At 52.0% G+C, this 27793-nt stretch overlaps 1 protein-coding gene across 10 annotated transcripts in view; it reads left to right on the top strand.

Moving 5' to 3' along the window:
• Window positions 1–27793, top strand: part of CTIF (cap binding complex dependent translation initiation factor) — a 303950-nt gene that overhangs the window by 52044 nt on the left and 224113 nt on the right. For 6 of the 10 annotated variants that reach the window (XM_029218897.1, XM_029218890.1, XM_029218847.1 and 3 more), the window contains 2 exons: window positions 21468–21669; window positions 26117–26161. In XM_029218897.1, coding sequence (XP_029074730.1) covers window positions 21490–21669; window positions 26117–26161 — 225 coding nt within the window. In that variant the 5' untranslated portion in view covers window positions 21468–21489. The remainder of the gene's footprint in view (window positions 1–21467; window positions 21670–26116; window positions 26162–27793) is intronic. The other 4 variants (XM_029218915.1, XM_029218905.1, XM_029218881.1 and 1 more) reach the window with 1 other exon arrangement.

The following is a 27793-nucleotide window of genomic DNA, read 5'->3' as shown; positions in this document are numbered from 1 at the left end:
CAATGCAACAGACAGACCTCTGCCTCCAGCTGGGCCCATGATGGGGTCTCTGTACCCCCTATTCCATTGCTTCAGCTTTTGTAGCCCACCGTCTGGCCCTGGACCCTGCAGCCGAATGCCTTAGACCTCCGCTGGGCATGCACCAAGCTCCAGGCTCTTAAATGGTAGGCAAGTAGCATGGGGAGCAGGGAAACCCCGGCTGAGGTGACTGGGGAATCGGCAGGTGGTTCTGGGGTCTTACCACGTTTCCAGATTTCTCCTGCTTGGCAACCACAAGTATTTTTCATACCTTGGTTGTCTTAATAAGTCACAAGAGAACAAATGAAAACCATACAATTTAGTCTGAAATTCTGCTCATTCATGTTTAAGAAGGCTTCAGAGGCCTTGGCGTGAAGGAAGTTAGAAGTGTGATGTCATTAGCAAGGCGGGGGAAGGTGTGCTGGGCACCTGTCAGCGCCGAGGCTGATGTGGCACCCTCTGATGATGCTCAGAAATGCCTGGCGCCTGCCCGCCCTCCACACCATATGCAGAAGTAGACAAGGGAACCCATAGGGCAGCAGGGGAGCTGGGAATGAGATCAAGGCATGTGCCATCTCAGTGCATTTAAAATGTTAAAATCAGAACTCGAGAACATACTTCCCTTTGGTGTTTTGCCAGCCGAAGAACCTACTGCCGGGAGGTTTGTGTAATGAGGGAACCCAGAGCATGAGCGAGGATAGTAGTGCCAGTGATGAAAACAGCGGCGCTTACTGACTGTACCAAAGCATTCAACGTGACTTACAAGGGCTTTGTGGGGATTATGCCTTGGTCCCCACCTCCAACCCCCAGCCTTCTTCCCAGGGACGGGGGCGCGTGGTGGGGAACAACCCCAGTGATGCTCCCATTTCCCCCACCTCTGGCTCTGCACGAGGTCAGCAGATTTCTAGATTAAGCGGTGATGCACAGGGCGACAGATGGACAGCATGCTGTCCACCCAGCAGGGGCCCTCGTGCATTGCCAGAGAAGAAAATGACCTCTGTGCCAGACAGCTCGTGGCTGTGGAAAGGCCTTGCAAATAAGGCAGTGTCCCTGCCGGAAGGGTGTCAGCAGAAAGCTCTGCTGGCCTGGCGTGTGGCAGGTGCCTCGCAGCAGGGCTGCCCTCCGCGTGACCAGCCGCCTGAGTCTAGGGCGGCAGAGGCTCCACCCAGCCAGCGTTCTAACCTGGTGATCAACAGGCCGGAGGGACCCCGCAGCCAACTTTTTTTTTCTCTTAAACCAAAGTTTGTTTCTTCTTACTTAGAAAAAGACCAAAAGCTTAGTTTTGAAAAAAAAGAGGAAAATACAGAAAAGGTAGTCCTAATTCTGCCTCTGAGAGGTGTTTTAGGATATGTGTTGTTTACAGTCATTTTTCTGTGCATTTTCATGTGATTGGGATCCCAGCGTACCTAAAAATCTGTTTCCCCCCCATAACATGGCAACATGAACACTTCTACGTTGCTACAGTCCTTCACAAATTCCTGGGGGCAAGAAATCCATGGGGCGGCAGCCGCAGTGGAACCGTCTCTGTTGTTGGGTATGACGGCATCTCAGCGCCCAGCAGTCTGTTCCCCTCCACGCCAGCTCCTTTCCTGCTCAGCCGGGCCTCTGCACTGCCCAGGTCAACGGGGCACCTGGCTAGTTCCTAAGGGAATTTGGAGACCCTCCTCCTTCTAGAGTCTGGGCAGTGCCAGGTACACCCATTATCGGGAGGCAGGGCAGCGCCTGTGTCCTGGGCAGACGGATGAGACCCTCAGCGTGGTGATGGCTCTGAGAAGTGGGTGCCCTGGCCCCTCCTCCCAGCCTTTCATTGCGGGGGTGATTCCTGAGCCAGTATAGTGTTCCCCAAAGCTTACCAGCCCGTGATACCCACAAAGTGGCCAGTCCACTTTGAGTATGTGAGGCCAGAAGAGGGCCGCTCACCACGTTGACAACCAATGCATCCAGTAATACCCTGGACCTCAGTTTCCCTCACTGTCAAATGGACACAGTAACAGCATCTGTGGGAGTGAGCACTAAATGCAGTAAAACATGAAGTGCACTTAGAAGGGTGCCTGGCACACAGTAGGTGTGTGCTGCCACTAGTAGCTGCTCCTTGGGAGCGCGTGGGTGGCGGGGAGCTGGGACCAGCAGGGAAGCAGCACGGACGCTGTAGGTGAGTGTGTGCTGCCTGGGCTGAGCGAGCGGCTGTGCTGATACACCTGCGTTCAGGTTCAACCGGTTGCTAGTTACTGTCTCACTGTGACAGCTCTGAGGCCTGGCACTTTGCACGGATGATCTCATTCATCGCTCACGCTCTTCGTCCTAGTGGCTCAGCACCACTCATGAGGATGAATTGGGAAAGTGGGGTCTTGCACTCTTTCAGCCAGTGGTGACCCAGGCTGCCCTTGGGGTCATAGGTCCCGACCCACATCTTCCCTCTGGGGCCGCACACGGGGCTTCCCACTGCCAGGCAGAGCAGGGGAGGGAAGGGATGCCGGCTAGAGGCGATGGGACCCAGCAGGTGCTCCCAGGCTGGGACAGCTTCTCGGAAGTCCCTACTGTGAGGGTCACCTTAGCTGAGTTGATACGCCCGTTTGGGCCCAGCATGGTGGTCATATGGCCTGAAGGCCTGGGAAGAACTGGTTTCCTGCCCCTGCCTCCATGACTGTACATGGGGGCAAAGGCCAGTCCCTACTCCTCTGCCCAGTGGGTTGGAATGAGGATTTGGGAGCTGTTGTTTTTTTTTTTTTTAAAAGAAGATTTTGGGGGTAGGAGTTTATTAATTAATTTATTTATTTTTGCTGTGTTGGGTCTTCGTTTCTGTGCGAGGGCTTTCTCTAGTTGTGGCAAGCGGGGGCCACTCTTCATCGCGGTGCGCGGGCCTCACACTATCGCGGCCTCTCTTGTTGCGGAGCACAGGCTCCAGACGCGCAGGCTCAGTAGTTGTGGCTCACGGGCCCAGTTGCTCCGCGGCATGTGGGATCCTCCCAGACCACGGCTCGAACCCGTGTCCCCTGCATTAGCAGGCGGACTCTCAACCACTGCGCCACCAGGGAAGCCCTTGGGAGCTGTTTTATGCAACAAGTTGTGCTGTGCCCAGCTGCCTGGGCTGGCTGCTGTGGTCATCGTGAGAGGAGGCAGCGGCGTGGCCCCGGCCCTAGAGGAGGTCAAGGCCTCACGGGATAGCACACAGGCTTGGTGGTGGCTCGGTGATGCGGTCCCTGCACTTGGGGCCTCTCCCCTCCCCCACCCAGCGGACCTCCCATCCTCCTCCAGGGTCACTCAAGATAGGTGCTCCCTGACCTTCTCTCCCGGACAAATTATCATTATTTTTGTTTTGTTTTGTTTTGTTGGGGTTTTTTGTTGTTTGTTTGTTTTTATTGAGGAATAATTGACATATAACATTATGTTAGTTTCAGGTGTACAACATAACGATTCAATACTTGTATGTATTGTGAAACGATCACCCAAATTATTAATCGCCGTTGTTTATTGAGCCTCTAGTGCATGTGTGATTCTGAAATGAGCATATAAGTATACGCATCATATATTGATTGCTTACTGTTTGCCTGGGACTGTGCTAGTTTTATATATTTTTATATAATCCTCTCAGCTGCCCTGTCAAGTTGGGGTTTGTATCTGCTGGGGAGACTGAGGCTCCAAGGGTTCAGTGCCTTCCTGGAGGTCGTGCAGTATGTTTGCCCACCAGTTACTCTGTACTGACTCCCGTGTGTGCCTTTGTACCGGTGTCTTTGTGGCTCCTGACAGGAACTCCTACGATGTGCCATCTTCTGCCTGCTGCCCTGGCAGATCCTCAGGGCAGAAGCCACGTCTCACCTGCTACCCGGATTCTAGCACGGCGCCTGGCACGCGCTGAGGAAATGGCAGGTGTTTGTTGTGCTTTGAGTCAAGGGTAGAGCCAGAATCAAGGGCACAGGGGTGCCCTGAATGGACATTCCTTCTGAGCTCTGACAGCTCGATGTCTGCAGCTGTGTTCCTGGCTTGGCACTGCAAATAGACTGGAATGTTGGATGCTTTTTTCTCCCTTGGACAGTGCTGGAAGATGCACAGATGCTTTGTTACCTTTTGCACTGTAACTAGTTCTTTCCTTTTTCCCCAGTATTCCAGCCCTGAGTGGCCTCCTGTTACATCAGTCCCAAGGCAGCTTATCTCATGTTAGTTCCATTTTACACTGGTGTCCCCGGTGAGGCTGTGACTCTTGCTGAAATCCGAGCAGTGCCCTCCTTGCTCTCAGCCGCGTAGACTGGCTGTTTCCACTGGCCGCTGTCCTCATCCTTGTTGGGCAGGCCCATAGCTGGTTCAGTTTTCAGGCTTCGGTCTTCCGCTCGGGGAAGTATATCTCAGCTCTGTTGAACTGGATCTATCCTCACCTTGAAGGCTTTAGGCCTGTTCTTTAATCCAGCTATAGGAAAAGAAAAAGGACTTTTTTGTTGAAGCACAGAGGACTCAATCGTGTTAATCTGTGCTCATGTCAAAGGGCCAGCTCTGCAATCCCAGGCTCACAAAAGAAAAATGTGTTTTCCCCCATCTTGATCCAGTACCCTGTAAGACACGTATCCTGCCAGGATGCGAGCAGCATGGTTAGATATTGAGAATCAATTTAGCAGTTTCCTGAGCTCGCATATTCTGTCTGCATGCAATAGACACAGTGATTTCTCACATCAGGCTCAGCAAGGCCGTTTCTGGACTCTTATAGGCGATCTGATGGAGAAGCTGCCTTCCGGGGGCCCCCACCTATAGGGAGAGCATGTAACTCTGAGAAAAACACCTGACGGCCACCTTCATTTATAAACATGGTACAATATTGTTGGATGGCAGCCTGGGCACCAGCCTGTGGGGAGTGGAAATGCAGTCTCCTGGCAGCTGTAAATTAATGGTCCTTCTTTGCCTACATGCACGTTTAACACGGTCCCTTAGATGGCATTGGAATGAGCCCATCTTCTTGGGCTTGTAGGACTATGACTGTTTGTACAGGTATGTTCATCTTATTGTTGGGTGTGCTCTAAAAGACTGTTTGCTTTTTTTCCCCGTTGTTGTTGTTGTTTTTTATTGAAGTAGAGTTGATTTGCAATGTTGTACCAGTCTCTGCTGTACAGGAAAGTGACTCAGTTGTACACACACACATGTATATATTTACATTCCTTTCCATTATGGTTTATCACAGGATATTGACTATAGTTCCCTGTGCTATACAGTAGGACCTTGTCGTTTATCCATTCTAAATGTAATAGTTTGCATCTACCACCGCAAAGTCCCGGTCCATCCCTCTCCCTCCCCCCTCCCCCTTGGCAACCACAAGTCTGTTCTCTATGTCTGTGTGTCTGTTTCTGTTTTGTAGGTAGGTTCACTTGTGCCATATTTTAGATTCCACATATAAGTGATAGCATATGGTATTTGTCTTTCTCTTTCTGACTTCCCTTAGTATGATAATCTCTAGTTGCATGTTTTGGGTTTTTTTAAGCAAGAAAATGTAAGAGAGGCTTAGAGATGGCAGTCTCCTGGAGGGGGCCTGAGGGAGTAAAAAGGAAACACACTGGCACAAATCTCAACTAATAAGGGTTTTAGTCCTGGCTCCATGATTTGGGATGTGTCATGTCACAGTGCTTGTGTTTCCTGATCTGTAATATGAGGGAATGACTTGACCATTTCATTGCTTCTAGGAGACATGATTTTCCCCCCACATGTTAATATCTCTGAAATCAGGGTGCATCTTACTATTGATGGCTGCTAGCCACATGGCAGGTGTGTCACGTGGCATAGCTGTCATTGCCTGAGCAGGCGTGAACGTGGTCCTGCTGTTCAGACTGTCATGACTTCAGTTGAATTGGGTGTGTCGTTGGTCATCCACCTGTTAAGTGGATTGGCACTCAAAATGTCTTCCAAAAGATCTCACTATAATTTATTATTGATACCAAATGTTACTGTGTACACAGAGGGACATGGAAGCAGTAGCGGGGCATTGATTTGATATTAGAAAAGCAAATATTTGTCGTTGGGGGAAGAACTGCAGTTTCATACTTTCTTGTAAAACAGCAGGAATTATCAGTCTCATGCATGCCACCAAAGGCAGGAGGAATTTCCAAATCCCTCAGAAGAGATGAAACCACCGCAAAGCTATGTGAGGCTCGTGTGACCAATTTGTCTGCATGCAGGCTTGTCATTAAGGCATTATGTCATAGTTTAATTGGCAGCATTTTTTCTTTTCTTTGTGGCTTATAAAATAATGGTGGGTCTTAGAATTGATGACTTGGCTTTCTAAGGTTTCTCCTGGTTTTAATATCTAGTAGTTTTATTTGCATTTTTTGGTCAGTTAGAACAAACTAATAAAAGTAACATTCGTCCCATGTGTCGGTGCTGCACCTCTGCGGCCCACAACACTTAACTCATGATATCAATTGCTGGTTACTTTCCTGTTTGATCCTAACACCTAAAATCAAACTTGAGTAGGTACTTATTAAATGAATGGATGGATGGAAGGATGGATGGATAGATAAATGGATGGGGGGATGGATGGATGGATGGTTGGATGGTTGGATGGATGGATGGATAGATGGATGGATAAATGGATGAATGAATGAATAAATGGATGGAGGGATGGATGGATGGACAGATAAATGGATGAATGGATGGATAAATGGATGAAGGGATGCACCGGTGAATGGATGGATGGGTGGGTGGGTGGATGGAGTAGATGGATGGATGGATGGATGGAAGAATGGATGAATGGATAGATGAATGGAGCTGCACCAGGAGATGCATTCTATCTTTGGTGAAGCAGCAGAATCCCTTCTAGGGAAGCTGCAAACATTTCTGTCAGGTTTAGGGGGAATCTGGACTCAGTTTTTTAGGCTTTTTGTTGAAATTCTTTTATTCACTTATAGTCTTAGTTGATTCTCACAGCTATAGTTTTCTCTGGGTAGGTGTCTAAGCTACTCAGCCAGAGATTCGAACTCAAGGCAATTATCTTGGGACCAACTTGTGTAAATACAGTAGTTGTTTTTTTTTTTTTTTTTTTTTTTGCGGTACGAGGGCCTCTCACTGTCGTGGCCTCTCCCGTTGTGGAGCACAGGCTCCAGTCGCGCAGGCTCAGCGACCATGGCTCACAGGCCCAGCAGCTCCGCAGCATGTGGGATCTTCCCGGACCGGGGCACGAACCCGTGTCCCCTGCATCGGCAGGCGGACTCTCAACCACTGCGCCACCAGGGAAGCCCAAGACAGTAGTTTTTAAAGAGACTTTATTGAGATATAATTCACATACCATACAGTTCACCTATTTAAAGTCTACAGTTAAATGCTTCTCAGTATAATCACAGATATGGACAACCACAGTCAATTTTAGAACACTTTCATCACCTCAGTAAGAAACCCCATACCCTTTAACTATTGCCCTCCTGCCCACCTATTCCATCCCCTCACCCGTACCTTAGAGGGTACCCTAATCACCCACTAATCTACTTTCTGTCCCTATAGATTTCCATATTCTGGACATTTCGTAAGAATGGAATTGTGTAATCCGTGGTCTTTTGTGACTTTCACTTAGCACAATGTTTTTAAGGTTCATCCACACTGTAGCATGTATCACGACTTCATTCTTTTTTATGACCGAGTAATATTCCATTGCCTGAATATACCACATTTTTGTTTATCTGTTCATCAGTTGTCAGACATTTGGGTTGTTTCCATGTTTTTGCTATTATGAGTAATAGTACTAGACTTCCCTGGTGGCACAGTGGTTAAGAATCCGCCCGACAATGCAGGTGACATGGGTTCGAGCCCTGGTCCAGGAATATCCCACATGCCACGGAGCAACTAAGCCCATGCTCCACAACTACTGAGCCTGCACTCTAGAGCCCGCCAGCCACAACTACTGAGCCCACGTGCCACAACTACTGAAGCCCATGTGCCTAGAGCCTGTGCTTTGCAACAAGAGAAGCCACCGCAACGAGAAGCCCATACACCACAACAAAGAGTAGACCCCGCTCGCCGCAACTAGAGAAAGCCTGCATGCGGCAATGAAGACCCAACGCAACCAAAAGTTAAAAATAAATTAATAAATAAAATAATAATAAAAACATTTACGTACAAGTTTTTGTACGGACACGTATTTTCACTTCTCTTGGTTATGTGTGTGTGTGTGTGTGTGTGTGTGTGTGTGTGTGTGTGTGTGTATGTGTGTGTGTATATATATGTATGTATGTATGTATATGTATGTATGTATGTATGTATGTATATATATGTCTAGGAATAGAATTGTTGGACCTTATATTAACCCTATGTGTAATCATATGAGGAGCTACCAGACTGTTGTCCAAAGCAGCTGCATCATTCTTCATTCCCACCATTAGCATATGAGGGTTCTAGTTTCTCCACATCCTCACCCACAGTTGACTCAGTGATTTGTAAGGGCCTTTCTACTTCTAAGCTCCCAGGATTCTGGAGTGAAATCCATTGACTGTTGAGCCAATGGAGGCCCTTTTCTGGCTTTGTAGTTCCCCTTCTCCCATCTCAGCAGAGTTTGCAGAGGGCTGTGGGGAATTTCTCGGTTAATTATCTTCCAGTTAACCACTCAGCCTGTTCCCTGTGGCTGTAACTGGCTACAGACTGCTCCTGCTGTGTGCCCGTAAAGAGGTGATCTGCTGCTACCACACTCTAGTGAGGGAAATTAACTGCAGGGCTAATGGGAAATAGAGCCCAATGACTGTGATGGCCTAATAAGAACAGCCATCTGGGACCTGCCACCAGGTGGGTTCTCTCCTCTCTGCAAGGCATCTGGCTGTGTCCGGGAGTCCTTGCTGCAGCTGCCCCCCTCTAGCCTCCAGGGAGAGCTCCTAGGTCACAGTGGCCCTCTCACCGGGAGCCCACAGTCCTTCCATCCATCTTCTGTGGAATCCTACTTTGTGCGGGGCCCTGGAAGTATATTGATGGGAGAGACAAAATGATCACGTCCACGAGAACACACACTCTAGTGGGTTCCAATGGGAGTGATCTGGAGGTCAGATTTCCTGGCTGCCTATTTCCCTAATTATGTGACCTCAACATGTCCCAGAGAGAAAATACTTGGGGGAAACCAACCCCAGGAAAACTACTGTACCTGAGCCTTCAACATGGTCGTGGCCAGCAGCCCTCATCTCTGGTGTGGCTGTCATTGCCGAGATCTCAGTAGTTGAGGTCCATGTTCTACAAGGTAACAGCCGTAGCCAGCAAATGTCTGTGGTCTGCAGAGCTTGGCTTTCCCACCCCCTCTCTCCAGAAGAAGTCCCTGTAGCACGTAGGACTTTCATCCCTTCCATCCAGTCCCTTTCCTCTTCATCCCTCAGAGCTTCTGCCCCATCACAGCACAAGCTGGTGGGAACAGTCAGTGATTTATTGGCTTGTGCCACAAAGCAGTGGGACTCTGAGCTGCTGCTGGTCCTGGGGAGACACCCGGGGCTGGAGTCAGGACGCCTGGGTTGCAGTCCTTCCTGTCGCTAAGGCACAGGCACATTGCTCCAGGGTCCCCACGTGTAAGAGGGAAGTGGTGACGCACACCTGTCTCCCTCATACACAGGGTGATTGAGAGGCGACTGGCAGGATGGTGCTGGGCTACGCAGACCCAAGGGCAGGAGGCCCAGAGCCCCCTCCCAAGCCTGGACAGATAATTTCAGATCTGATTCAATAGCTCATATCTGATGGTAGCTTACTCTCTTATCCTGTGAAAGGCACAAAGCCTTGACCTGGAGCAGTTCAGGGCCCACTTCAGAAGTGACCGTGGGGAACAGCAGCTCATGGGGGATGTTGGGCAAGGATGGGCACGTTGAGTGGGTGGAGTTCTGGGCTCCTGGCTTCTGTTTAATCAGAGTAACCGTATCTTGGAGCCCCTCTGTTTGGGTTCAAGTCCTGACTCAGCCAGCCTCTTACCAGATGACCTTGGGCAATTCCTCTCTGCCACGGTTTCCTAATTCGTACAGTGGGGACAAAAAGGTGCCTACATTATAGGATTGTCTTGAGGATTAAAGTAATATATGACAAGCATTTAACACAGGGTTTGGCACATAGTAAATGCTCAATAAATGCTGGCTGTTATCTTCTATATCGGGGCAGCTGGGCAGCCGTGTATAATTTAATTTGAAAGATAAGTATGGTATTAGAGGAAAGTAGTTTGGAAACCAGCGATCTGTGGGGAATACAGTATTGATGGTTTGCCTTCCTGCTTCAGTAAAGGTCAAAGGCAGCTGGCCCTGAGCAGCCCTCTTGGCGTCCTCCAAACAAAGTCAGGGGCAGCATGGGTGTGCTGGTTCCGGACCTGGAGGCCACTCCAGGAATCAGGGGTCTGGTCTTCCATTTTCTGTGGTTTTACACTCCTGGGCTCTTGCTGTTCAGTTCTGCCTGTGGTTCCTGGAGGAATGCAGGGAGAGTGATAAGAGCCTGGGCACCGGATCAAGTTCGAGATTCCTGTGGTTGCTGTCCAGTGGGCCTCAAGCATTGTGTGGGATACATGCAGGCTACTCAGCCAAACAGGTGTCCACCCCCAGCCTACTGTACTAGCTGATTCCACTGCTAACGTGCCACCCGTCTCTGCCTACCAGCAGCCAGCAGCTGCCTGTGTGTTAATACCAAAGAGACAGAGCATCAGTTACCTGCTGTCCATTTTCTAATTTCTGGAAATCCAGCATCAAATACTCAATGATTAACTGAAAGTCTACAGTGGGTTCAGGTCTGGCTCCCAGGGCACAAGGGGGTGAGCAGACACGTCCTCGGCCTCTGAGAGCCTGTAGTTTAGCTGAGGAAGGAGGCAGCCCCTCAGACCACTTCAGGGCTGAGCTGGAGCGTGGTGGAGGCATCGTAGGGAGCAGTGGGACAGCCCTGTCCTTTTGCCTGGACCTCCCTCAAGACACCCAGGAGGGGCACCCCTTTCCCTGGACAGAGTTTGGGGGTGCACTGCCTTCTGTCATTGCAATCCCTGCAGGACGACACAACCTCCCTGTAATAGCTCTGTGGCCTGTCTTCAACCAGGTTAGGGTAGTGTCCTGCTGGTCCGGAAACCTCCCTCTTTGCAGTGACCTCGCATATTTCTATTTTGGACTGTCATGTACTGATTTCACGTTGTAACTCCCAGGGGACAGTCCTTGTTCTTGATTTCCAAGTTCTTAGGGCCACTCTTCATTTTTGTGGACATAGGCCACCTACAGTTTCTTTCTTGCAGTGGGGGCGGTCTCAAACGCGGACGTCTGTGAGGACCAGGCAGGTAACAGGCGAGTGAGTGCAGCCGCGTGAGAGTGACGGCTGTAGGCCGTGGGGAGACATTAGGGAGCGTTGGGGTCTGTGGAGAACTGGTGATCACGTGCCCTGTCTGAAGGGCTCAGCCCTGCTTAGCTCTAGCTGACGCTTGTAATGTTGGGAGGCAGGCCAATATTGCTGGATCTCACAGTCTTTCAAGAAAATCAGAAATGTGGATTTTTACGTGAAATCTTTTGGTTTATAAAATGGGCTTGAATATTTAAAAAATACAGGACAGACCAGGCGAAATACACTGTGGTCCTGACGTGGCCCCTAATGAGCATTTGCAGTCTCTGCTTTGTGTTTATGCTCCTGTGCGGGAAGAGTTGGTCATCCAAGGTGGCAGGGGACAGAGGCTGAAGGGCCCAGTGAGCAGCTTCTGTGGGTGTTCTGAGGGACAGGGTCACGGTGAGCTGGGGTAGTCAGGGTGGCGTCCAGAGGTGGGCTTGATCGAGGGGTCCTGGAGAATGAGGAGGGGAGAGGGAAGGGATGCAGTTCTTGGAGCCAGCTCTGTCTTCCCAGCCGTGAGACAGGCCCACAGGGTCACAGCCCCCCAAGGGACAGGCTTCCGAGACCCCCGCCAGTGTCTCTGAAACCACTTGGTACTGTCACCGCTCCAGCTGGGTTGGTTCAGGAAGCTGTTGCCAGGAGGGAGCAAGATGACTGAGGACCCTGGTTACCCCGAGGGAGACACTGGAGGGAGAGTGTCACCTGAGAAGGAAGGCCTGGGTGCTGGGCCACCGGGCTTGGAGGAGCTCTGTGGCCTTCACCTGAGGTGCTCTCCCAGGTGCATCGCCGGGTTCAGAGCAGGACACCCCTGGGCTCTGTTTCCGGCGTTCTCCGAGTGAGTTTCCACTCTGTCCGTCGACTCAGAAGCTTTTCAAGGCCGGTGGCGGGGCCCACACGCTCCACGTCTCATGCGTTTTCACTTAATCCTCCCAACATTTTATGAGATGGTACTTTTGTCATCAGACTACTTTAAAGGTGAGGAAACGGCCCGCCCAAGCTTACAGAGCTTGGTTTAGCCAGCATCGGAACCCGGAATCATCATGTTTCCCTATCTTAGGAGTAGGAGGCAGGGAGGAAGCGGCCTGACCCCAGCCAAGGATGGGGCTGGCCCGCCAGTGACCCTGAGGCCTGTGACTTCCTTGCCCCCTCGAGCCTGTGGGGCACGACATACAGCAGGTGCTCAGTACCTGTTGAGGTAAATTGCCTTAAGGAAGCTCTAGAATGTGGTGGGAAGAAGTTGGAGTCTTGGTTCTGGGACCAGGTGACCCTGGAGGCTGGTGGAGCGGGGGATGGGACAGGTCCACCCCCAGCACCCTTGGCTGTAATGTTCTAAGAGCTGGGAGGGGGCTGGCGGGGAGCCTGGGCCCAGCAGCAGTGGGCAGGGGAGCTGGGAGGCCCACTCCCGGGGAAGGAGCATGCTGGACTGGGTGGGAGGGGTCTGGGGAGCCGGAGGCCCGTCTGCCGTCAGGGCTTGGGACGGTGAGAGGTATCGGATGAAGCGGGGCCCCGAAACACCATGAAGTCTTGTCAAGACAAGATAAAAACCCATAAAAAATTCAAGAGCAGGATAAGAGTTGGGTGACAGCGCAAGGGGGTGTGTGAAGGTGTCAGGAAGCAGTCTGTGCTCAGCCAAGGGAGCGGTTGGGGAGTCTGGACCTGGAGCCCGGTGGAGGCTCCTGTTGACCCCGGGGGCTGGAGGGGAGGGCAGATATGGACGGCAGGAAGGTCCAGGGATAATGCAAGGGCTGGACCTCAAGAGCCCACCCTCGATGCCCTTCTGCCCATTGGTCCGGGCTCGTCTGCTGGCGTGGAGGCCTCTGCAGGGTCGGGGGAGTGACTGTTTCAGGATGTTTTCTCCACAGGAAGTCCCAGTCGGGAGACTGGAATCTGATGGAGTGTGTCCTGTGCATGGACTGCTATGGGTGCACCACTCCCTCTCTCCGCGCCCCCTTTCTCAGGTGCCTGTCCAGGTGCTACCGCAGTGGGCATGCTGAGGAGAGAAGGGTTCACAGCGTCTCTCCTGTCTTCTTGGGTCACAGTGGCCTGAGCCCTCACTGTGAAAACCAGTCCAGCTCCTCAGTTACTCCTAGAGGCTGCTCTGGGGAGAGAGTGGCAAGGCCCGGGCCCATTGGTCTCTCCATGGAAACTCTGAAAGGTCCACAGGGCTTGGCCCAGGGCCCTGCATGGAGTGAGGGTTCAGTAGGGTGTGAAAATGATGCAATGATTTGGGGGTTGTCTGTTATTTAGGAATAACTGTCTGATGTTAATGACTGTAACGCAGAACTGCACTTGGGGTCCAAAGACGTTGGCAGTCACTGGGGGGGGGGGGAGAGGTGACTCAGCTCAGCAGGGGTTCTCTGGGGATGGCAGACTCTCGGGGGCTTGGGGACCTGCATTGCAGGTGGGCTCTATCCATAGGCATCCGAGTGGCTCCCCGCAGGCCCTCCCTTCTCTGGGCTCCAGTGCCCTTATCTGCTCAGTAAAGGGGCTGGACTCTCTAAGACCCACTGAGGTCGTGAGGCTTAGATCTCAGAAGCCCCTCCAGCTTGTTGAGAGCATTGGGGTACGTCTGGACCCACAGCTTGGCCCTGTGGGACTCTAAGCAGGTGCCGTTACGTGTCCCTGGTGCCGAGAGCCCAGGGTGGAGGTGGGGGATCCCAGGGCCCACAGATAAATATGAATTCAGCCTGTTGAGGGCCTGCCTGGCCCTAAGTGGGCCATGAGAGAAACTGCCCCTCTCCCAGGGAGGTGGCCAGCAGGCCAGGGGATCAGGATGGAGAATCCAGCCATATTCCAGCCAGGGTGGAAGAGCTGAATAATGGAGAGAAGGGATGTGACAGGTTTTCTAGATCTTGGCTATTCCAAGCGAGGTCCCCTGACCAGCAGCAACATCACCAGCTGGGAGCTTGTCAGAAATGCAGCCTCTCAGGCCCCACCTGGGATCCACTGAATCCGAATCTGCATTTTAACAAGATGGCCTGTGATCGCCGCACACAGGAAAGTTTGGGAAGCACTCCTCTGGCCCACTTTTCATAAACTCTTTTGACCACGCCTCACAGAAAGAAATACATTTCCATGGTGTATTTAGGTGAGACAAAAGTTCCATGAAACAATAGTTCCACTTACAATGTGTGTTACTCACTGGAATTTTCAACTTAGTTGTATAATTTTAATGCTGAGATCATGAGTTTGCCTTACACTAAGTTTATTTTGCAGCCGCTAAACCGCCGAGACCTGCAGTTTGAAAAGCACCGCCCTAGCTAACCCCCGTCTGATTTTTTTTTTTTTTTTTTTTTGCGGTACGCGGGCCTCTCACTGTTGTGGCCTCTCCCGTTGAGTGGTACAGGCTCCAGACGCGCAGGCTCAGCGGCCATGGCTCACGGGCCCAGCCACTCTGCGGCATGTGGGATCTTCCCAGACCGGGGCACGAACCCGTGTCCCCTGCATTGGCAGGCGGACTCTCAACCACTGCGCCACCAGGGAAGCCCCCGTCTGATGTTTGAGTAACAAGGGTTACACCGGTGTCAGACATGTAGAGGACGCCTGGTGTCCTGACTCCTGAGACGGTAAACGATGCTGATTTGTGAGGTCACCTCCAGCTCTGAGTGTTTCTAAACTTTTCTACTTCTGGTGGTTGGGGGCCTGAGGCTCCTGTACACAGAGGCCTCCCCTGAATCCCCCTGCTTTCTTTGGCGAACACCAGCGTGGCCCAGAGTCCCCAGGCCAGCACTGACACGAGTGGCCGAGCCTGAAGGCTGCAGGCTTGGGGGGAAAGGCATTCTGCCTGAGTCCTGTTTATGCAGGAGGTGAGGCATGGGCCAAACTCAGAGGGGTAGGTTGGCTGCTGGACGTTGTGAAGGGGGTTCCCATGGCTTCCTCAGGGAGGGCTGTCGGTGTCCTCCTCCCCTGGCAGCTGGCCTCTCTCTTCCCACACTCAAGCGGGAGGCCTGGCCCAGCCCTGTCCTGCCCTGGGGGCTGCCTGACACAACGGAGAGAGCCCTTCTGCAGGCTCTGGGTGCAGGTGGCAGTTGTCAGCACTGTGTTGGGAAGGGAAGGGGAGAAGGGCGGGCCTTGTGTGTAACCAGGAGCGACTGCTGGAGGGGGTCCGGGCTGGGGGAGCGAGGCCGTGCTGGTGGAGATGTGGTGGGTGGATGCGATTCAGCACCAGGGGAGCGCCGCTGACTGGCGGGGCCCTGCCGCCCACCTACGGCTCAGATGTGCCTGTATCCATCTGCGAAGTTGCTGTCCCGCTGGACTGGATGGACAGACCCATGAGTCCCCAGGCCACTGAGCTCAGGAGCCCAGAGCGAGCCCCCTGTTGCACCGCACAGTCCCCGCAGCCGGCCTGTGGGCCAGGTGGCCGGGCCCCTTACGGAAAGCCGAAAAATGAGCCCTGGGCTTCCTCTCTGAGGTCCCAGCTGAGCTGTGTGCTGAGGGCCTGAGGGGAAAGGGTCCGAGGAAGGGTGAGGGGCGTGGGGCTGCCCTTTCAGGGCCCGGAATGATGGATTCCCCAGGAAGGAGCTAGCAGGCAGCGAAACAGAGGAGTCTCATCTGGTTGGCAGGTCATGCAATTGGTCCTGCGGATTGGGGGAGGAGGTGACGCCTCTAACGCCTGGCTGTTCTTAAAGGGATTGGCTACATTTACAGCTGCTAATGCCTTTTGTCACTGGGTGGGTGGGAAAGGATGCTGAGAGGGCTGGGACAGTTCCAGCTTCTTGTCTCTGGGCCCTACCTTTTCCTCCAGACCTCTGGCCCCTGGTGTAGCGCTGTGAGCCCCACGAAGGATGAAAGGCGGGCAGGCCCAGAGGATGGGGGGAGCGAGATTCCTGACCTCAGGCAGAGCCCACCGTGTCAGCTGAAGCACCTTTGCCGAGTGCTGGTTTCCCAAGGAAGCCACACCGCTCTGCAGCCCCTCCGTGCCCCTCCTTCAGCTGTGCCCACCCAGGCCCCGCCCTCCCTCCTGCAGGCTCTGGGCTGCCTGCCCTTTACAGCAAAGTGCGGCCTCGGTGCTTCTCCCACTCCTGCTGTCTGCCCTTTTGTTCCTCGGCATCCGTCACCTGGCAGGGAATGGGGGCAGGGCGGGGCGAGGAGGGGGGCCAGGAAGGCTGCAGGGTGTGTTCCTAGGATCTGGACTCAGCTCCGCATGCTGCATCCTGGATGGCTGCAGCCAGGGGAGGTGTCTCTTCTCCTCTTCCACCTTCTCCTCTCTTTCTTCCTCCTCTGGTCCCGTCCCCCTTATCACTTTCACTGATCATTAAAACATAAGCTCCTCTTGCTGGCTCTCAGCTTAGCCAGCAGCCCAGCTGTTTGGGGGTTTTCCCATCCTGATCTTCCTGTGAATGAGAAACGGAGCCAGGAGGAGACCCCAAAGCACAGGCAGGAAGGGAGCAGAACAAGTCCTGGAGGAAAGCATCCCTTTATTTCCCTGTGTCTCCACCAGCCTGAAAGTTTACTCTGTGCCTCCTCACACTTTTTACCTTAAGAATGCGGTGGAACTTCTAAGCTTATACCCCAAAGGATTGCAAGCAGGGACTCAGACAGGTACTTGTACACCCACGTTCACAGCAGCATTAATCACAATAGCCAAAGGTGGGAACGACCCGAATGTCCACTGATGGGTGAATGGATAAACAAAATGTAGTTCATACATACAGTGTATTATTGTAACACAGTGTATGTTCAGCCATAAAACGGTGTGAACTTGTGACACGTTCTACAACATGCATGAATCTTGAAACCATTATGAGGGAAATAAGCCAATCACAAAAGGGTAGATATTGTATGATGCCACCAAAATGAGGTACGTTGAAGAGCCGAATTCAGAAGAGATAGAAAGTAGAGTGGTTGCCAGGGGCTGAGATGGGGGATGGGGGGTTGTTTGGTGGGCGCGGGGCTTCTGTTTGGAATGATGAAAGCGTTCTGGAAATAGTGATGATGTTCACACAACGTTGTGGATGGACTTAATGCTACTGAGTTGTACACCTGAAAATGGCTACAGTGGTACGTTTTGTGCTATATGTATTTTACCCCTATAGAAACTGGGGGATTGAGTGCCTGACCGATAGCCAAGGAGATGGATAATGTAGCTGCACTCCCTCTCTTTCCCTCCTCCCTCTTCTCTGCTAAAGAGATAAAACTTGGGTCTTTTCTACTGAAGGGGGGACCTGAACCCCGGTTGGGGCTCATTCTAGGATGTAGAAATGAGCCCAAATGACATGTTAGCCCGGTTCCCCCTCAGAGAGCAGAGTTCCCAGAAGTACCCCAAGAACAGGAGTCCCTGAGGAGAGTAACACGGAAGGAGGGAGAGCTGGCAAAGGGGCATTATGGATCTGGTCGCCACTGTGGGCAGCCGGGCCTGATCCACTGGGACCCGCTAAAGGACCATAAGGGAATGTTTGTCCCCGTCCAGGGCTGCCCCAGGGGCTGTTAGCTCCTCCCACTTCTAGGATGCAGTTTCCAGGTGCCAGGTGGGCTCCTGCAGGCACTGCTGGTGTGTGTCAGAGGAGGCTGGGCCGAAGGCGCTCAGGGCAGCTGAGAGGAGGTGCTGTCAGGCTACATGTTGAATCTGACTGGGCAGCAGTGACTGGAGTAGGAGGGGGCCTCCAAGGCAAGTGACCAGTGTGGGGCATGCTCCTTTTCTCTCTGGGCACCAAAATTCTCCAGGGTGGCAATGTGTCTCAATGCCGGTCTCTTTCCTCAGTGAGCCAGTGAGGGGTGATTTCTGCCCCTGGGCTCCCTGACAGGACGGTGGTGTGGCCCCGTGACAGACCCGCAAGAGCCTGGGAGCGCCCAGCAGAGCAGGACCGAGACTGCTGCTGCAGGCCGCGCCTCCTGGAAACGCTCCTTTGTAGTTCCTACAGAAGCCAGCCCTCTGCCTGTACCTGTGATGTGTGCCAGAAGCCTGTGATAAGATCTTAAGTCTTCGAGGAATAATAGGTGCGGCCTTAGGTACTGGCTTTTTTCTGCAGGCGGCTCCTTTTCAGCCCTCTCTGGACACCAGCCTTATCATCCCATCCCCCTGAGGCCGTCCGTCCGCCCAGGATCCTGCACTGAGCTAGGCACAGGGCCCAGCTCTCTAGAGCCTGCAGCCCAGTGGGGGTTAAGACATGCGCGCGCACTCACACACAGACACACACACACACAGACACACACACACAGCACTTGAGGGATTCCCTGGGCTTTTAAAGGGCATTGAGGAAAGGCGAAATGGGAGATGTCCTGAGGGCCTGAGCAGGCTGCCAGGAGGTGGGATGAAGAGGCAATGGGGAGTCACTGGACCTGGAGCTCTGCTGTGAGAACTTGGGCAAGTTACTTAACCTCTCTGAACCTCAGTTTTCTCTTCTAAGGAGTATAGTTATATCGATTACATAGAGTTATGGTGAGGGGGAAGTGGACGAAGGCATATGGAGTGCAGGGGAGAGTGCCTGGCCCATGATACAGGCTCAGTACACATTAGCCTTTCCTGCTATTAGGGGTTGCCGTATCCATGCCCCTACGCCGAGGCTGGGTGCATCCTTTGCCCACTGGCTGCTATTAAAGCTAATTGCCCGTTGGGCTAATTGCCTGTTGGCTCTAAGGTTCTAGCACTCCGTGAGTGTTAGGACCCCGAGATTTGGCAGGTGGAGGGAAGGGGAAAGTGACTCTGGGTGAGGGACATAGTGTGAGCAAAAGCACAGAGGCAGTAAAAGCATCATGTGTTAGTGGTTTATTGCCATGTAACAAATAACTACAAATGTAGTGGCTTTAAACGATGCCCGTTTATCGTCTCACAGTTCTGAAAGTCAGAAGTCCTGCTCGGTATAGCAGGAGGCTGAAATCAAGGTGTTGGCTGGGCTGAGTTCTGGTCCGGAGGCTCTGGGGGACGAAACCTGACCCCAAGCTCATTGGTTGTTGGAGAACTTACTTCCTGCAGTTGTAGGACGGAAGCACCTTTCCCTTGTGGGTCGTTGACCAGGCATTGCTCTCAACCTCTAGAGGCCGCCCAGGATCCTTGCCCACACCCCTCCTTCTTCAGGCTCTACCTCCAGCCCCGGATTTAGGGGGCTCGTGTGATTGGATCAGGCCCCCCTGAATACTCTTCCTCTCTTCAAGTCTGCTGATTTGGAGTTTAATTATATTTGCAAAATCCCTTCCCAGGAGTTCCTAGATTAATATTTGATTGAGTAGCTGGGGGAAAGGTGTACACTCAGGACCCTCTTAGGGGGTCCACCTGCCACACACGGCTTGTACCTGGGACAAGGAGCAGAGTGGCCAGGGGGCTGGAGGGAAGCACAGGCAGCCACTGGAGCAGGTGGATGTTGGTGGTGGGAGGGATGTAAGGCCACTGTAGGCCTTGAATGGCAGGTGCAGGAAGGGGCGTTGGACATCCCCACCCCTACCCCCTCCTGTGGCCCTGCACCACTAGGCAAGCTTATTTCAACCTGAGCAAACTACCTGCACGCTCACTGCCACCCAGGCCTCCACACCTGGGTTCCCTCACCCAACCCTGAAACCTCAGACTCCTCCCGCGGGGGCAGGTGGACAGATCCATGAGCCCTAAGGCCACTGAGCTCAGGAGCCCAGCGCACACCCGCTACAGCTGGCCTGGGGTCCAAGGGAGGCTGGGTCTCATGCAGCAGCCGAAAGCCAAAACCTGAGTCGGGAGACCAGCTGGAGAATGTGTGTCTCCCCAGGGAGTTCTTCCTCCCCATGGTCCGCAGACTCCGGGGAGCCTGGCGAGGGTGGGAGGGAGTCAGCATTCACAGTCTCCGCAGGATTTCCAGAACCCAGCAGGACATTCCTTGTGCTGTTTTGGTTTCATTACCGTTAAACACGCAACCAGCCCTTAATTATCGGTGAATAACTGTGTCCTAAAAAAGCTCTCAGTAATCCAAGGTTTTGAAATGCAAGTGTTCCTTTGAAAATACTGGGATGTTGCCTTTATTATCCACAGTACTGTTGTAGGTGCCAGCAGCCCTTTGTGGTCTCAGAGCCCCGTGCATACGTTACTTGGGTCTTTGTGTATCTAATGGTGCTGGTTGGGTAGAAGACTGTTCTGCTAGTTCTGATGGTGAAGCCATGTGCAGCCTCTGCTTCCTCTGCTGAACGGGCTTCCCTGTGGAGAGCACTGATTTCCAGACAATGGAAGGGACACCAGACAAGCTTTGAAGCCCTTTCCCATCAGGCCTAGAGCCTGTCCAGAGGAAGGGGGAGGGTCCCTGGTGGGAAGGGACCTAGTGGCGAGAATGGTTCTAGCCTTCCCAACTTCCAGGTGGATCGGGAGGGAGCTTTGGGAGCAAGCGTGGACAGTGGAGGTGTCCCTGCAGGCCTGGGCCCCTGCAGCGGCTGGGTTGACGCGGTCTAGTTGGGGAGGGACAGCAGTTCTATTGGTGGACTTTAACAGCTATCCCTGGAACGATGGTCACATTACGCCAAGCCCCCCAGGGAGAGGGCCTGAGGGCTGAAGAGGGAGTCATTCTCCTACAGAGGACCATGGCTGGGCCACACCCTCCCAGGCCACCCACCTTGCCTTTCACGGCGTATCATTAAAAGCCAGTCGCGTCCTTACAGACTGAGTGTAGCGTCCTTACAGACTGAGTGTAGCGTGTGTCCCAGTAGATGCACCATTAGCAGGGCTGCAAGATCACGTTAAGGCCTACAGTCTTCACCTAATTTAGGGATAGCCTGGCGTCCAAAGAGAAAATGTCTCTTTAGAAGGAGGTATTTCTTAGAGGCCCAGGCCCCTTAGAGGGTTTGTGTCTGTGGACCCCTGTACATCTCAATGCTGGGGTCAGAGACGTAGAAGCCTGTGGTCTGTTTTATTCTGCTTTGTGGTGGATTTTGTTAACTCCAAGTTGGGAAGTAGGGTTGAACTTGTAGACTGGGTCCATATTCTGCTTTTTCCTGGGTGGTAAGGTCCGGGTATGGACTAACGCTCAACATCGCATGAGTTACTGTGTTGGCCAATTAGGCAAATTACCTGCCTTCTCTGGGACTGAGTCTCCTTCCCCACGCAGGAGGGATCACAGCATCCTCTTCACACTGAAGGCGAGCTGGCACCCCACTGACTTCTCAGGATGTTGGGAGACCAAGACAGCAGGCTGGATGAGGGAGTGCTTCCGGGCGGGGGAGGATTTCTCAAGTGGGGTCATCATCTCTGCCTCCAACTGTGTCTCACAGAGCCCATCTGTTCTCTGTGTCCGCAGCCCAGGCCCCTGAGCGGGAGGGATGGAGAACTCCTCAGCAGCGTCGGCCTCCTCCGAGGCCGGGAGCAGCCGCTCCCAGGAGATCGAGGAGCTTGAGCGGTTCATCGACAGCTACGTGCTTGAGTACCAGGTGCAGGGGCTGCTGGCCGACAAGACGGAGGGGGACGGCGAGAGTGAGAAGACGCAGTCCCACATCTCCCAGGTGAGCACTGCCCGGGAGGGGGCAGAGCCTGGGCAGGTACGGGGCCTCGGAAGCTCGAAGTGGGGTAATAAGGGTAAGGGACCCTAATTGCAGGCAGCATCTGAATCTGATTGCCTGGCCCTAGGTTGCCAAGGTGTGGATGGCCGCACCCAGCAGAGCGTGGGATCCAGGCAGGAAGCCCCTGGCTGTGTGCTCCCAGCCCCTCTGAACCACCTCTACCCCGCCCTACCCCACTGGGTGGCTGCGGCCCAGCCAGACTCGCAGTTCATGGAACGCTCGTTTACTGAGCCCCTGCTGTGTGCTAGGCGCCGCTCCCTGTCCTTCACAAGGTCATGTTCTAAAAGAGATGTGGCGACTGTAGCTTATCCAAAGGGCACACAATCAAAAGTCTATCACTTGTGAATATTTCCTCTGATGTCGAATACAGGCAGTTGTTGGCGCCAAAGAATCGAGTCTCTCAGACAGTCACCCAGGGCCCTGTGTGCCAGACCTCGTGACACACATGAAGCCTTCAGACCAGACTCTCAGGTTGGCCTCCCTGCTCCTGGTCAGTCTGTGGCAGCCCTGATCCTGGGTAGAAGGTGAACTCGGCTGAAAGACTGTGGGTCGAGATTTGGAAGTTTTGAGTCGTCTTGAGTAGAATGTGAACCATTAAGGGAAGTGACCATGTCACATGCATCTTTGCTGAACATGTTAAATTCTCAGTAGATGTTTGTTCAAGAGTTGGTTCCAACTACTGCTGCCTGTGTGACCTCAGGCAAACGCCTCAACTTCTCTGAGGCTTGGCTTTCTTATCTGGTGAGTGGGGATGATCCCGCTGCCTCAGGCACGTTGGAAGGTCAAAGGTGATAAGAGGCTCCGAAACTACAGAGGGGCAGAGTGTTGTCTGCACCCAGAGGCTCGGGGAGGGTCTCTTCTGCTCAGGGTCTGGGGCCCAGTGTCCACCTCTTGTACTTGTCCCCCTCAAGCCTGGGGCTCCTCTGTCAAGTAGAGAAGTTGACATGGGTGCCCTGCTTTGGAGAAAAGCCAAGTGCAACTGGCTGGCTCGCTCTCTGGGTGGGCGGAAGATCCAAACCCTCCAGCTTTTTAGAAAGCCAGAATGAACCTGTGGCTTTCCTGGAACTCGGGACCAGGAGTGGACCTGGGAAATTGTGACGCCTTGCCGGTCCACGCCTTATCCCCACTGGAGGGTAGGGAAGGCAAGATCTGCCCTGAGAGAGAAATCGATGCTTTCCTTGGCGTCCTTGAAGTTCTAAAATCACAGGTAGTGTGAGCCTGTAATCTGTTCAGTATTCATTCTACAAGTGTGTATTGAGCACCTGCTCTGTGTCTAGCACTGTCCTAGGACTGGGTACCTGGGAGTGAGTGAAAGAGATGAAAAGCTCAGCCCTCGTGGAACTTATCCCAGTGGTGGATGGCAACTGCTGTGGGGAAAAATAAATCAGGAAAATGGAGTGGGGAGTGATGAAGGTCAGGAGGGCTTTGCAATTTTAAATGGGATGTCAAGGAAGATGTCACCGAAGGAGGTGGAGAGGTGAACTTGCAGATGTCTGGGGAAGGGGCAGTCCAGGCAGAGGGGACAGCACGTGCAAAGGCCAGAGCTGGCAGAGTTATTCCAGGGGCAGCAAGGAGGCCGGTGTGGCTGGAGCAGAGGGAGAAAGAGGGAGAGCAGAGGAGATGCTTCAACGAGGCAGAGGGGTCGGTAGACCAGATGTACAAGGGCTGAGTCCTGGGGTCTACCTACATTTAGAAAGCAGGGATGTGAGGGGGACCAGCAAAAGAGACCAAGAGGGGTTGGCAGTGAGGCAGGAGGAAATCCAGGTGAGAGTTGGGTGCTGGAAGCCCTGGGGAGGATGTGTTTCGAGGGTGGGGGGGGGGGGGCTGACTGCTGCTGCTGCAGGGCATTTGGGAGGAGGAGTGAGAATAACCCAAAGGGGCCACTGGGGCCGTTGGCGACCCTGATGGGAGGGGTGACGGTCCAGTGGTGGGGGTGAAGGTCAAGGAGATGGGTTTGAGATGGGAGGATAATACAGTGCAAGTCCTCCCTGTATTACAGGAGTTTCGCTGTAAAGGGGAGAGGCGTGTGGTTCTGGGGGAAGCGAGGTCACAACGGGAGCATTAACAATGAGCTGTGCGTTGATGGGAGCGGTCCAAGGCAGAGGGGCCGCTTCCTGGAGCAATGGCCTTGAATAGGTGAGAGGGCTTGGCCTCGGCTTGGGCCCTGTGGATGGGTGCGTGGGCCTAGCCTGATGTGTGCTGCCTGCCTCCCCCAATGAGTGGACTCTGGTGGCCTCCAGCAGGGCATCCCTCAAAATTTCCTTCAGGTGAAATGGGCTCTTACAGGACAAGGGTCCCAGGAAGCTGTGAAGCTTCACCCCAGAGGAATGCTTTGTGAGTGATAGGATTTCTGTTCCCAGAGCAGCCATCGGGGAGAATTTTGGAAGGAGGGGCCCTCCCAGCACCTCTGAGCCCCCTGTGGGGACAGCTGAGCTTTCAGGATGTAGAGCAGATGGAGAAGTGCCCTCAATCTGGGCCCTGCACTCCCGGCTTCTGCTCCTGGGATTGGTTGGACCTAACCACGCTTGGATGTCCACATCTGGGTGGGCTGTTAAACAGATGTTGGCTTGAGGCAGAGTGTGGAAAACATTTGTACCATCTAGATGCATTCCTTAAACTTTCTGCATTCCCTGAGGTTCCCTGGGAGAATGCGAACACCTGGCAGGGTCCCGGGACCCGCCTGTGTGCAGGTGGCCGAGGGGGACATGTTTCAGTCCTGCTCCCACCAACTACCCTCCCCAACCCAAATACAGCTGGGGTCCAGACTCCAGGGGAGGGGGCAGCTGTGGCAACTCTAAGCAAGGCCAGGGTTAGGCGTGTTATTATAACACACTTCTTTAAAAAATACAATCTCTATTGACACAGCTTTACAGGAAATCTTTCTGCTGAAGCACTTTTGCTTGTTTTTATTTAATCTGATGACTATTTTAAATGGAAGCCAAAGACAAAAACAAAAATAAAAAACCTCAGAGAATGTCCTGGGCTGCCTGTCTGTGGTGGTGTTTTGATGTTTCTGGGAGAGAAAATTGTTAAGAATCTTGGAAACCTTGAGAAAACTTGAGGGAGTGGAGAAGAATGTTGCTTTTCAGTGGGTGAGGTCATTTTTTAGGATCTGAGAGATGACAGTTGACACTCAGGAAGAAAATACCTCATGATGCTTGTAAAGTTGTGTTCTCCCCCACCCCTCCCCCATCAATAACTAGAAAGAAAAATGGATGGATGGATGGACGGATGGGTGGATGGATGGATGGATGGGAGAGAGATAGAGAAGAAACAGAGAGAGACAGAAAAGTGTCCTTTTTTTCCTACAAGAGTAACCAAGAGAATGTATGTTCTAAGTTTCCCAACACGTTTGGGTACCAATTTAAAATTACACCCTCACCCACACCCACACATTTCAAAAGTGCCTGTGCTCCAGTGGATTCCAAGTCCCCAGAGGCACATCCTGAGAGCTGTCCTCACTGTGTCCTTGGGAGGAGGGGGATTATAGCCCTATTCTGCAGGAGAAAAGACTGAGACACAGAGATGGAAAATGGCCAAACCCCACTGCTTGGTGGTGGCTGAGCTGAGCCCTGGTGCCCACCCCTTCCCCACCTACTTTTGGTTCCATGCTCGGTACAAGCTGTGACTAACAGGCTGTTGGGAAGTTAGTCTATTTTTCCCCCTGTGGAATGAGAATTAGGATTCCAAATCTCATTGACCATTAACCTTTTGTGGAAGAGATTGGGATGTTATATGTGGGGTAGTTTGGCACTTCTGATGTTAGTGGATGGTTTTGTGGATCACCAACGCGGTGTTCACAACTCTGGCTGCATGTTGGAATTGCTCTGGAGCTTGGACAGATCCCACCCTAGAGTTGAGTGGAATGGGGAGGGGCCTGGGCATTGGCATCTCATCCACCCCCACGTGACTCTGATGTTCTGCTCAGGTTGACGACCACAGCCACAGGTGGACTTGTCTGACTGCCTTCCTACCTCTCCATGTCCAGCTGCCTTCCCTTGGAAGGATAGAACGTAGGGCCATTGTAAAGAGTGGATACATTTAATGAAAGCGTGTTTTACACTAAATGCTTGTTTGCAAGTCAAATGAAGAGCCAGTGAGGGTGAAGAGAACTTCCTGTAGTTCTTTTTGATGCTCTCAGGCACTTGGAAGTCCTGGGTTTTGTCTCATGCACAGAGACCTTACAAGAGAGATGCGACCACGCATGTATGTAGGATGGATTCAGATGGGCATGATGTCGCTTTCTCACAATGTTTTTCCTTCTCTTTCTTTTTACATTTTTCTTTACATTCTGCCTTCCCTGTTCACTGTTCCCTCATCCCTCTTTTATCCCATTCCCTCACTTCCTCCTGTCCTTTGAATCCTTTTTCCCTGTCATCTTTGCTCATAGGAGGAAGCGATCAATGGTGGACCATCTATGAAAGGCTTAACGGAAGTGAGTTTAAGGGGACCTGTGGGGTGTGAATGTGGGGACTCATTCTTCTCCTTATTTAAAAAAAAATTATTTTTAATTACACAAGTACTGTATGCATATATTCTCATGGTACATAAGAATTCAAATGCTGACTAGTTACGTCCTCATTCCACTGTCTTACCCTACCTCCCACTGGAATGATGAGTTAACTTCCTCACCTTTTCAGTGCTTTTACCTGTGTGTTTGTGTGTGTGTGTGTGTGTGTGTGTGTGTGTGTGTATGTAAAATACTACTTACAGAAATATATTATTTCACAATCATATATCATGGCTGGTGAATATGTTGTTCAATAACTCACCTTTTCCCCATAGCTGTATGCCCTAGGGACTCCTCCAGGCTTGTACATCTGCTGTGTTCTGTTTAATGGCTGCACAATTGCCCATAGTATGGATGTCCCATTGTTCAACCATTTACCTAGTGCTAGGCATTTGGATTATTTCCAGATTTTCCCCTGGAAATACAAGCTATTTCATTGAATACTTCTGAACATGCCTCATCCTGCACATATAAAACTGTTTCTTTAGGTGGACGCTGAGAAGTAGAATCAATTTTAATAGCTGTTGCCAAATTGCTCTCCAAACGCCTGTTGCATTATTCACAGGACCACCAGTGTATTGGGACAAATGGTCTTTTGTCACTTTAATTTGCATTTCCTCAATTTTTAGTGAGGTTGAGCACTTTTTAATCTGATTACCAGCCATTTTTTAAATAGGTTAAATTTTTATTTTACTTTTAAAGCAACAATTGGAAAAACAGAGACAATCAGAGAACAGAGAAAGAAGCCCACCGTAATTTTGTTTTTTAAAGGAAGAATTTTTCTTTTTTTAACTCTTTTTTTAGCTCTTTATTTTTTAAATTTTATTAATTTATTTTATTTATTTTTGGCTGCGTTGGGTCTTCGTTGCTGTGCACGGGCCTTCTCTCTAGTTGCGGCGAGCGGGGGCTACTCTTCGTTGTGGTGCGTGGGCTTCTCACTGCGGTGGCTTCTCTCCTTGCAGAGCACAGGCTCTAGGTGCACAGGCTCAGTAGTTGTGGCGCGCGGGCTCTAGAGCACAGGCTCAGCAGTTGTGATGTATGGGCTTAGTTGCTCCACAGCATGTGGGATCTTCCCAGATCAGGGCTCAAACCCATGGCCCCTGCATTGGGAGGCGGATTCTTAACCACTGCGCCACCAGGGAAGTCCCCACCATAATTTTATGATAAAAACTAGTGTAATTTTTGTGTATTATTTTTTCTTAATACACCTTTCAAGAGTTGAACTTCTAGCATACATGTCACTTTTAGCTTGCTCGTTTATTTAGCATGGTTTCCTACACATTATTTGGTGGTTTTTGCATAAAGTATAATTGTTTAAACCTGCCAGTTACTGTTGGCTAAATAGTGAAATATAATTATAGCTAAGAATGATTCATTCAGGCCCCATTCTAGGCTCTGGGATAAAGTCATGAACAGAATGGACCATAATCCCTGTCCTCCTAGCTCTTACTTTCAGTTGGAGAAAGACAGGTGATAGACAAAGAAGAAAATAGATGTTAGAAGGTGATACACCTGAAGGAGGCAAGAAAGGGCGGGGTGCTGGGCTGTCTCAAAGGC

Source organism: Monodon monoceros, unplaced genomic scaffold (genome assembly GCF_005190385.1).
Source record: "Monodon monoceros isolate NGI ecotype Baffin Bay Population unplaced genomic scaffold, NGI_Narwhal_1 Super_Scaffold_1, whole genome shotgun sequence".
NCBI classification, from domain to species: Eukaryota; Metazoa; Chordata; class Mammalia; order Artiodactyla; family Monodontidae; genus Monodon; species Monodon monoceros.
This window is presented reverse-complemented; position numbering and strand designations above follow the sequence as displayed.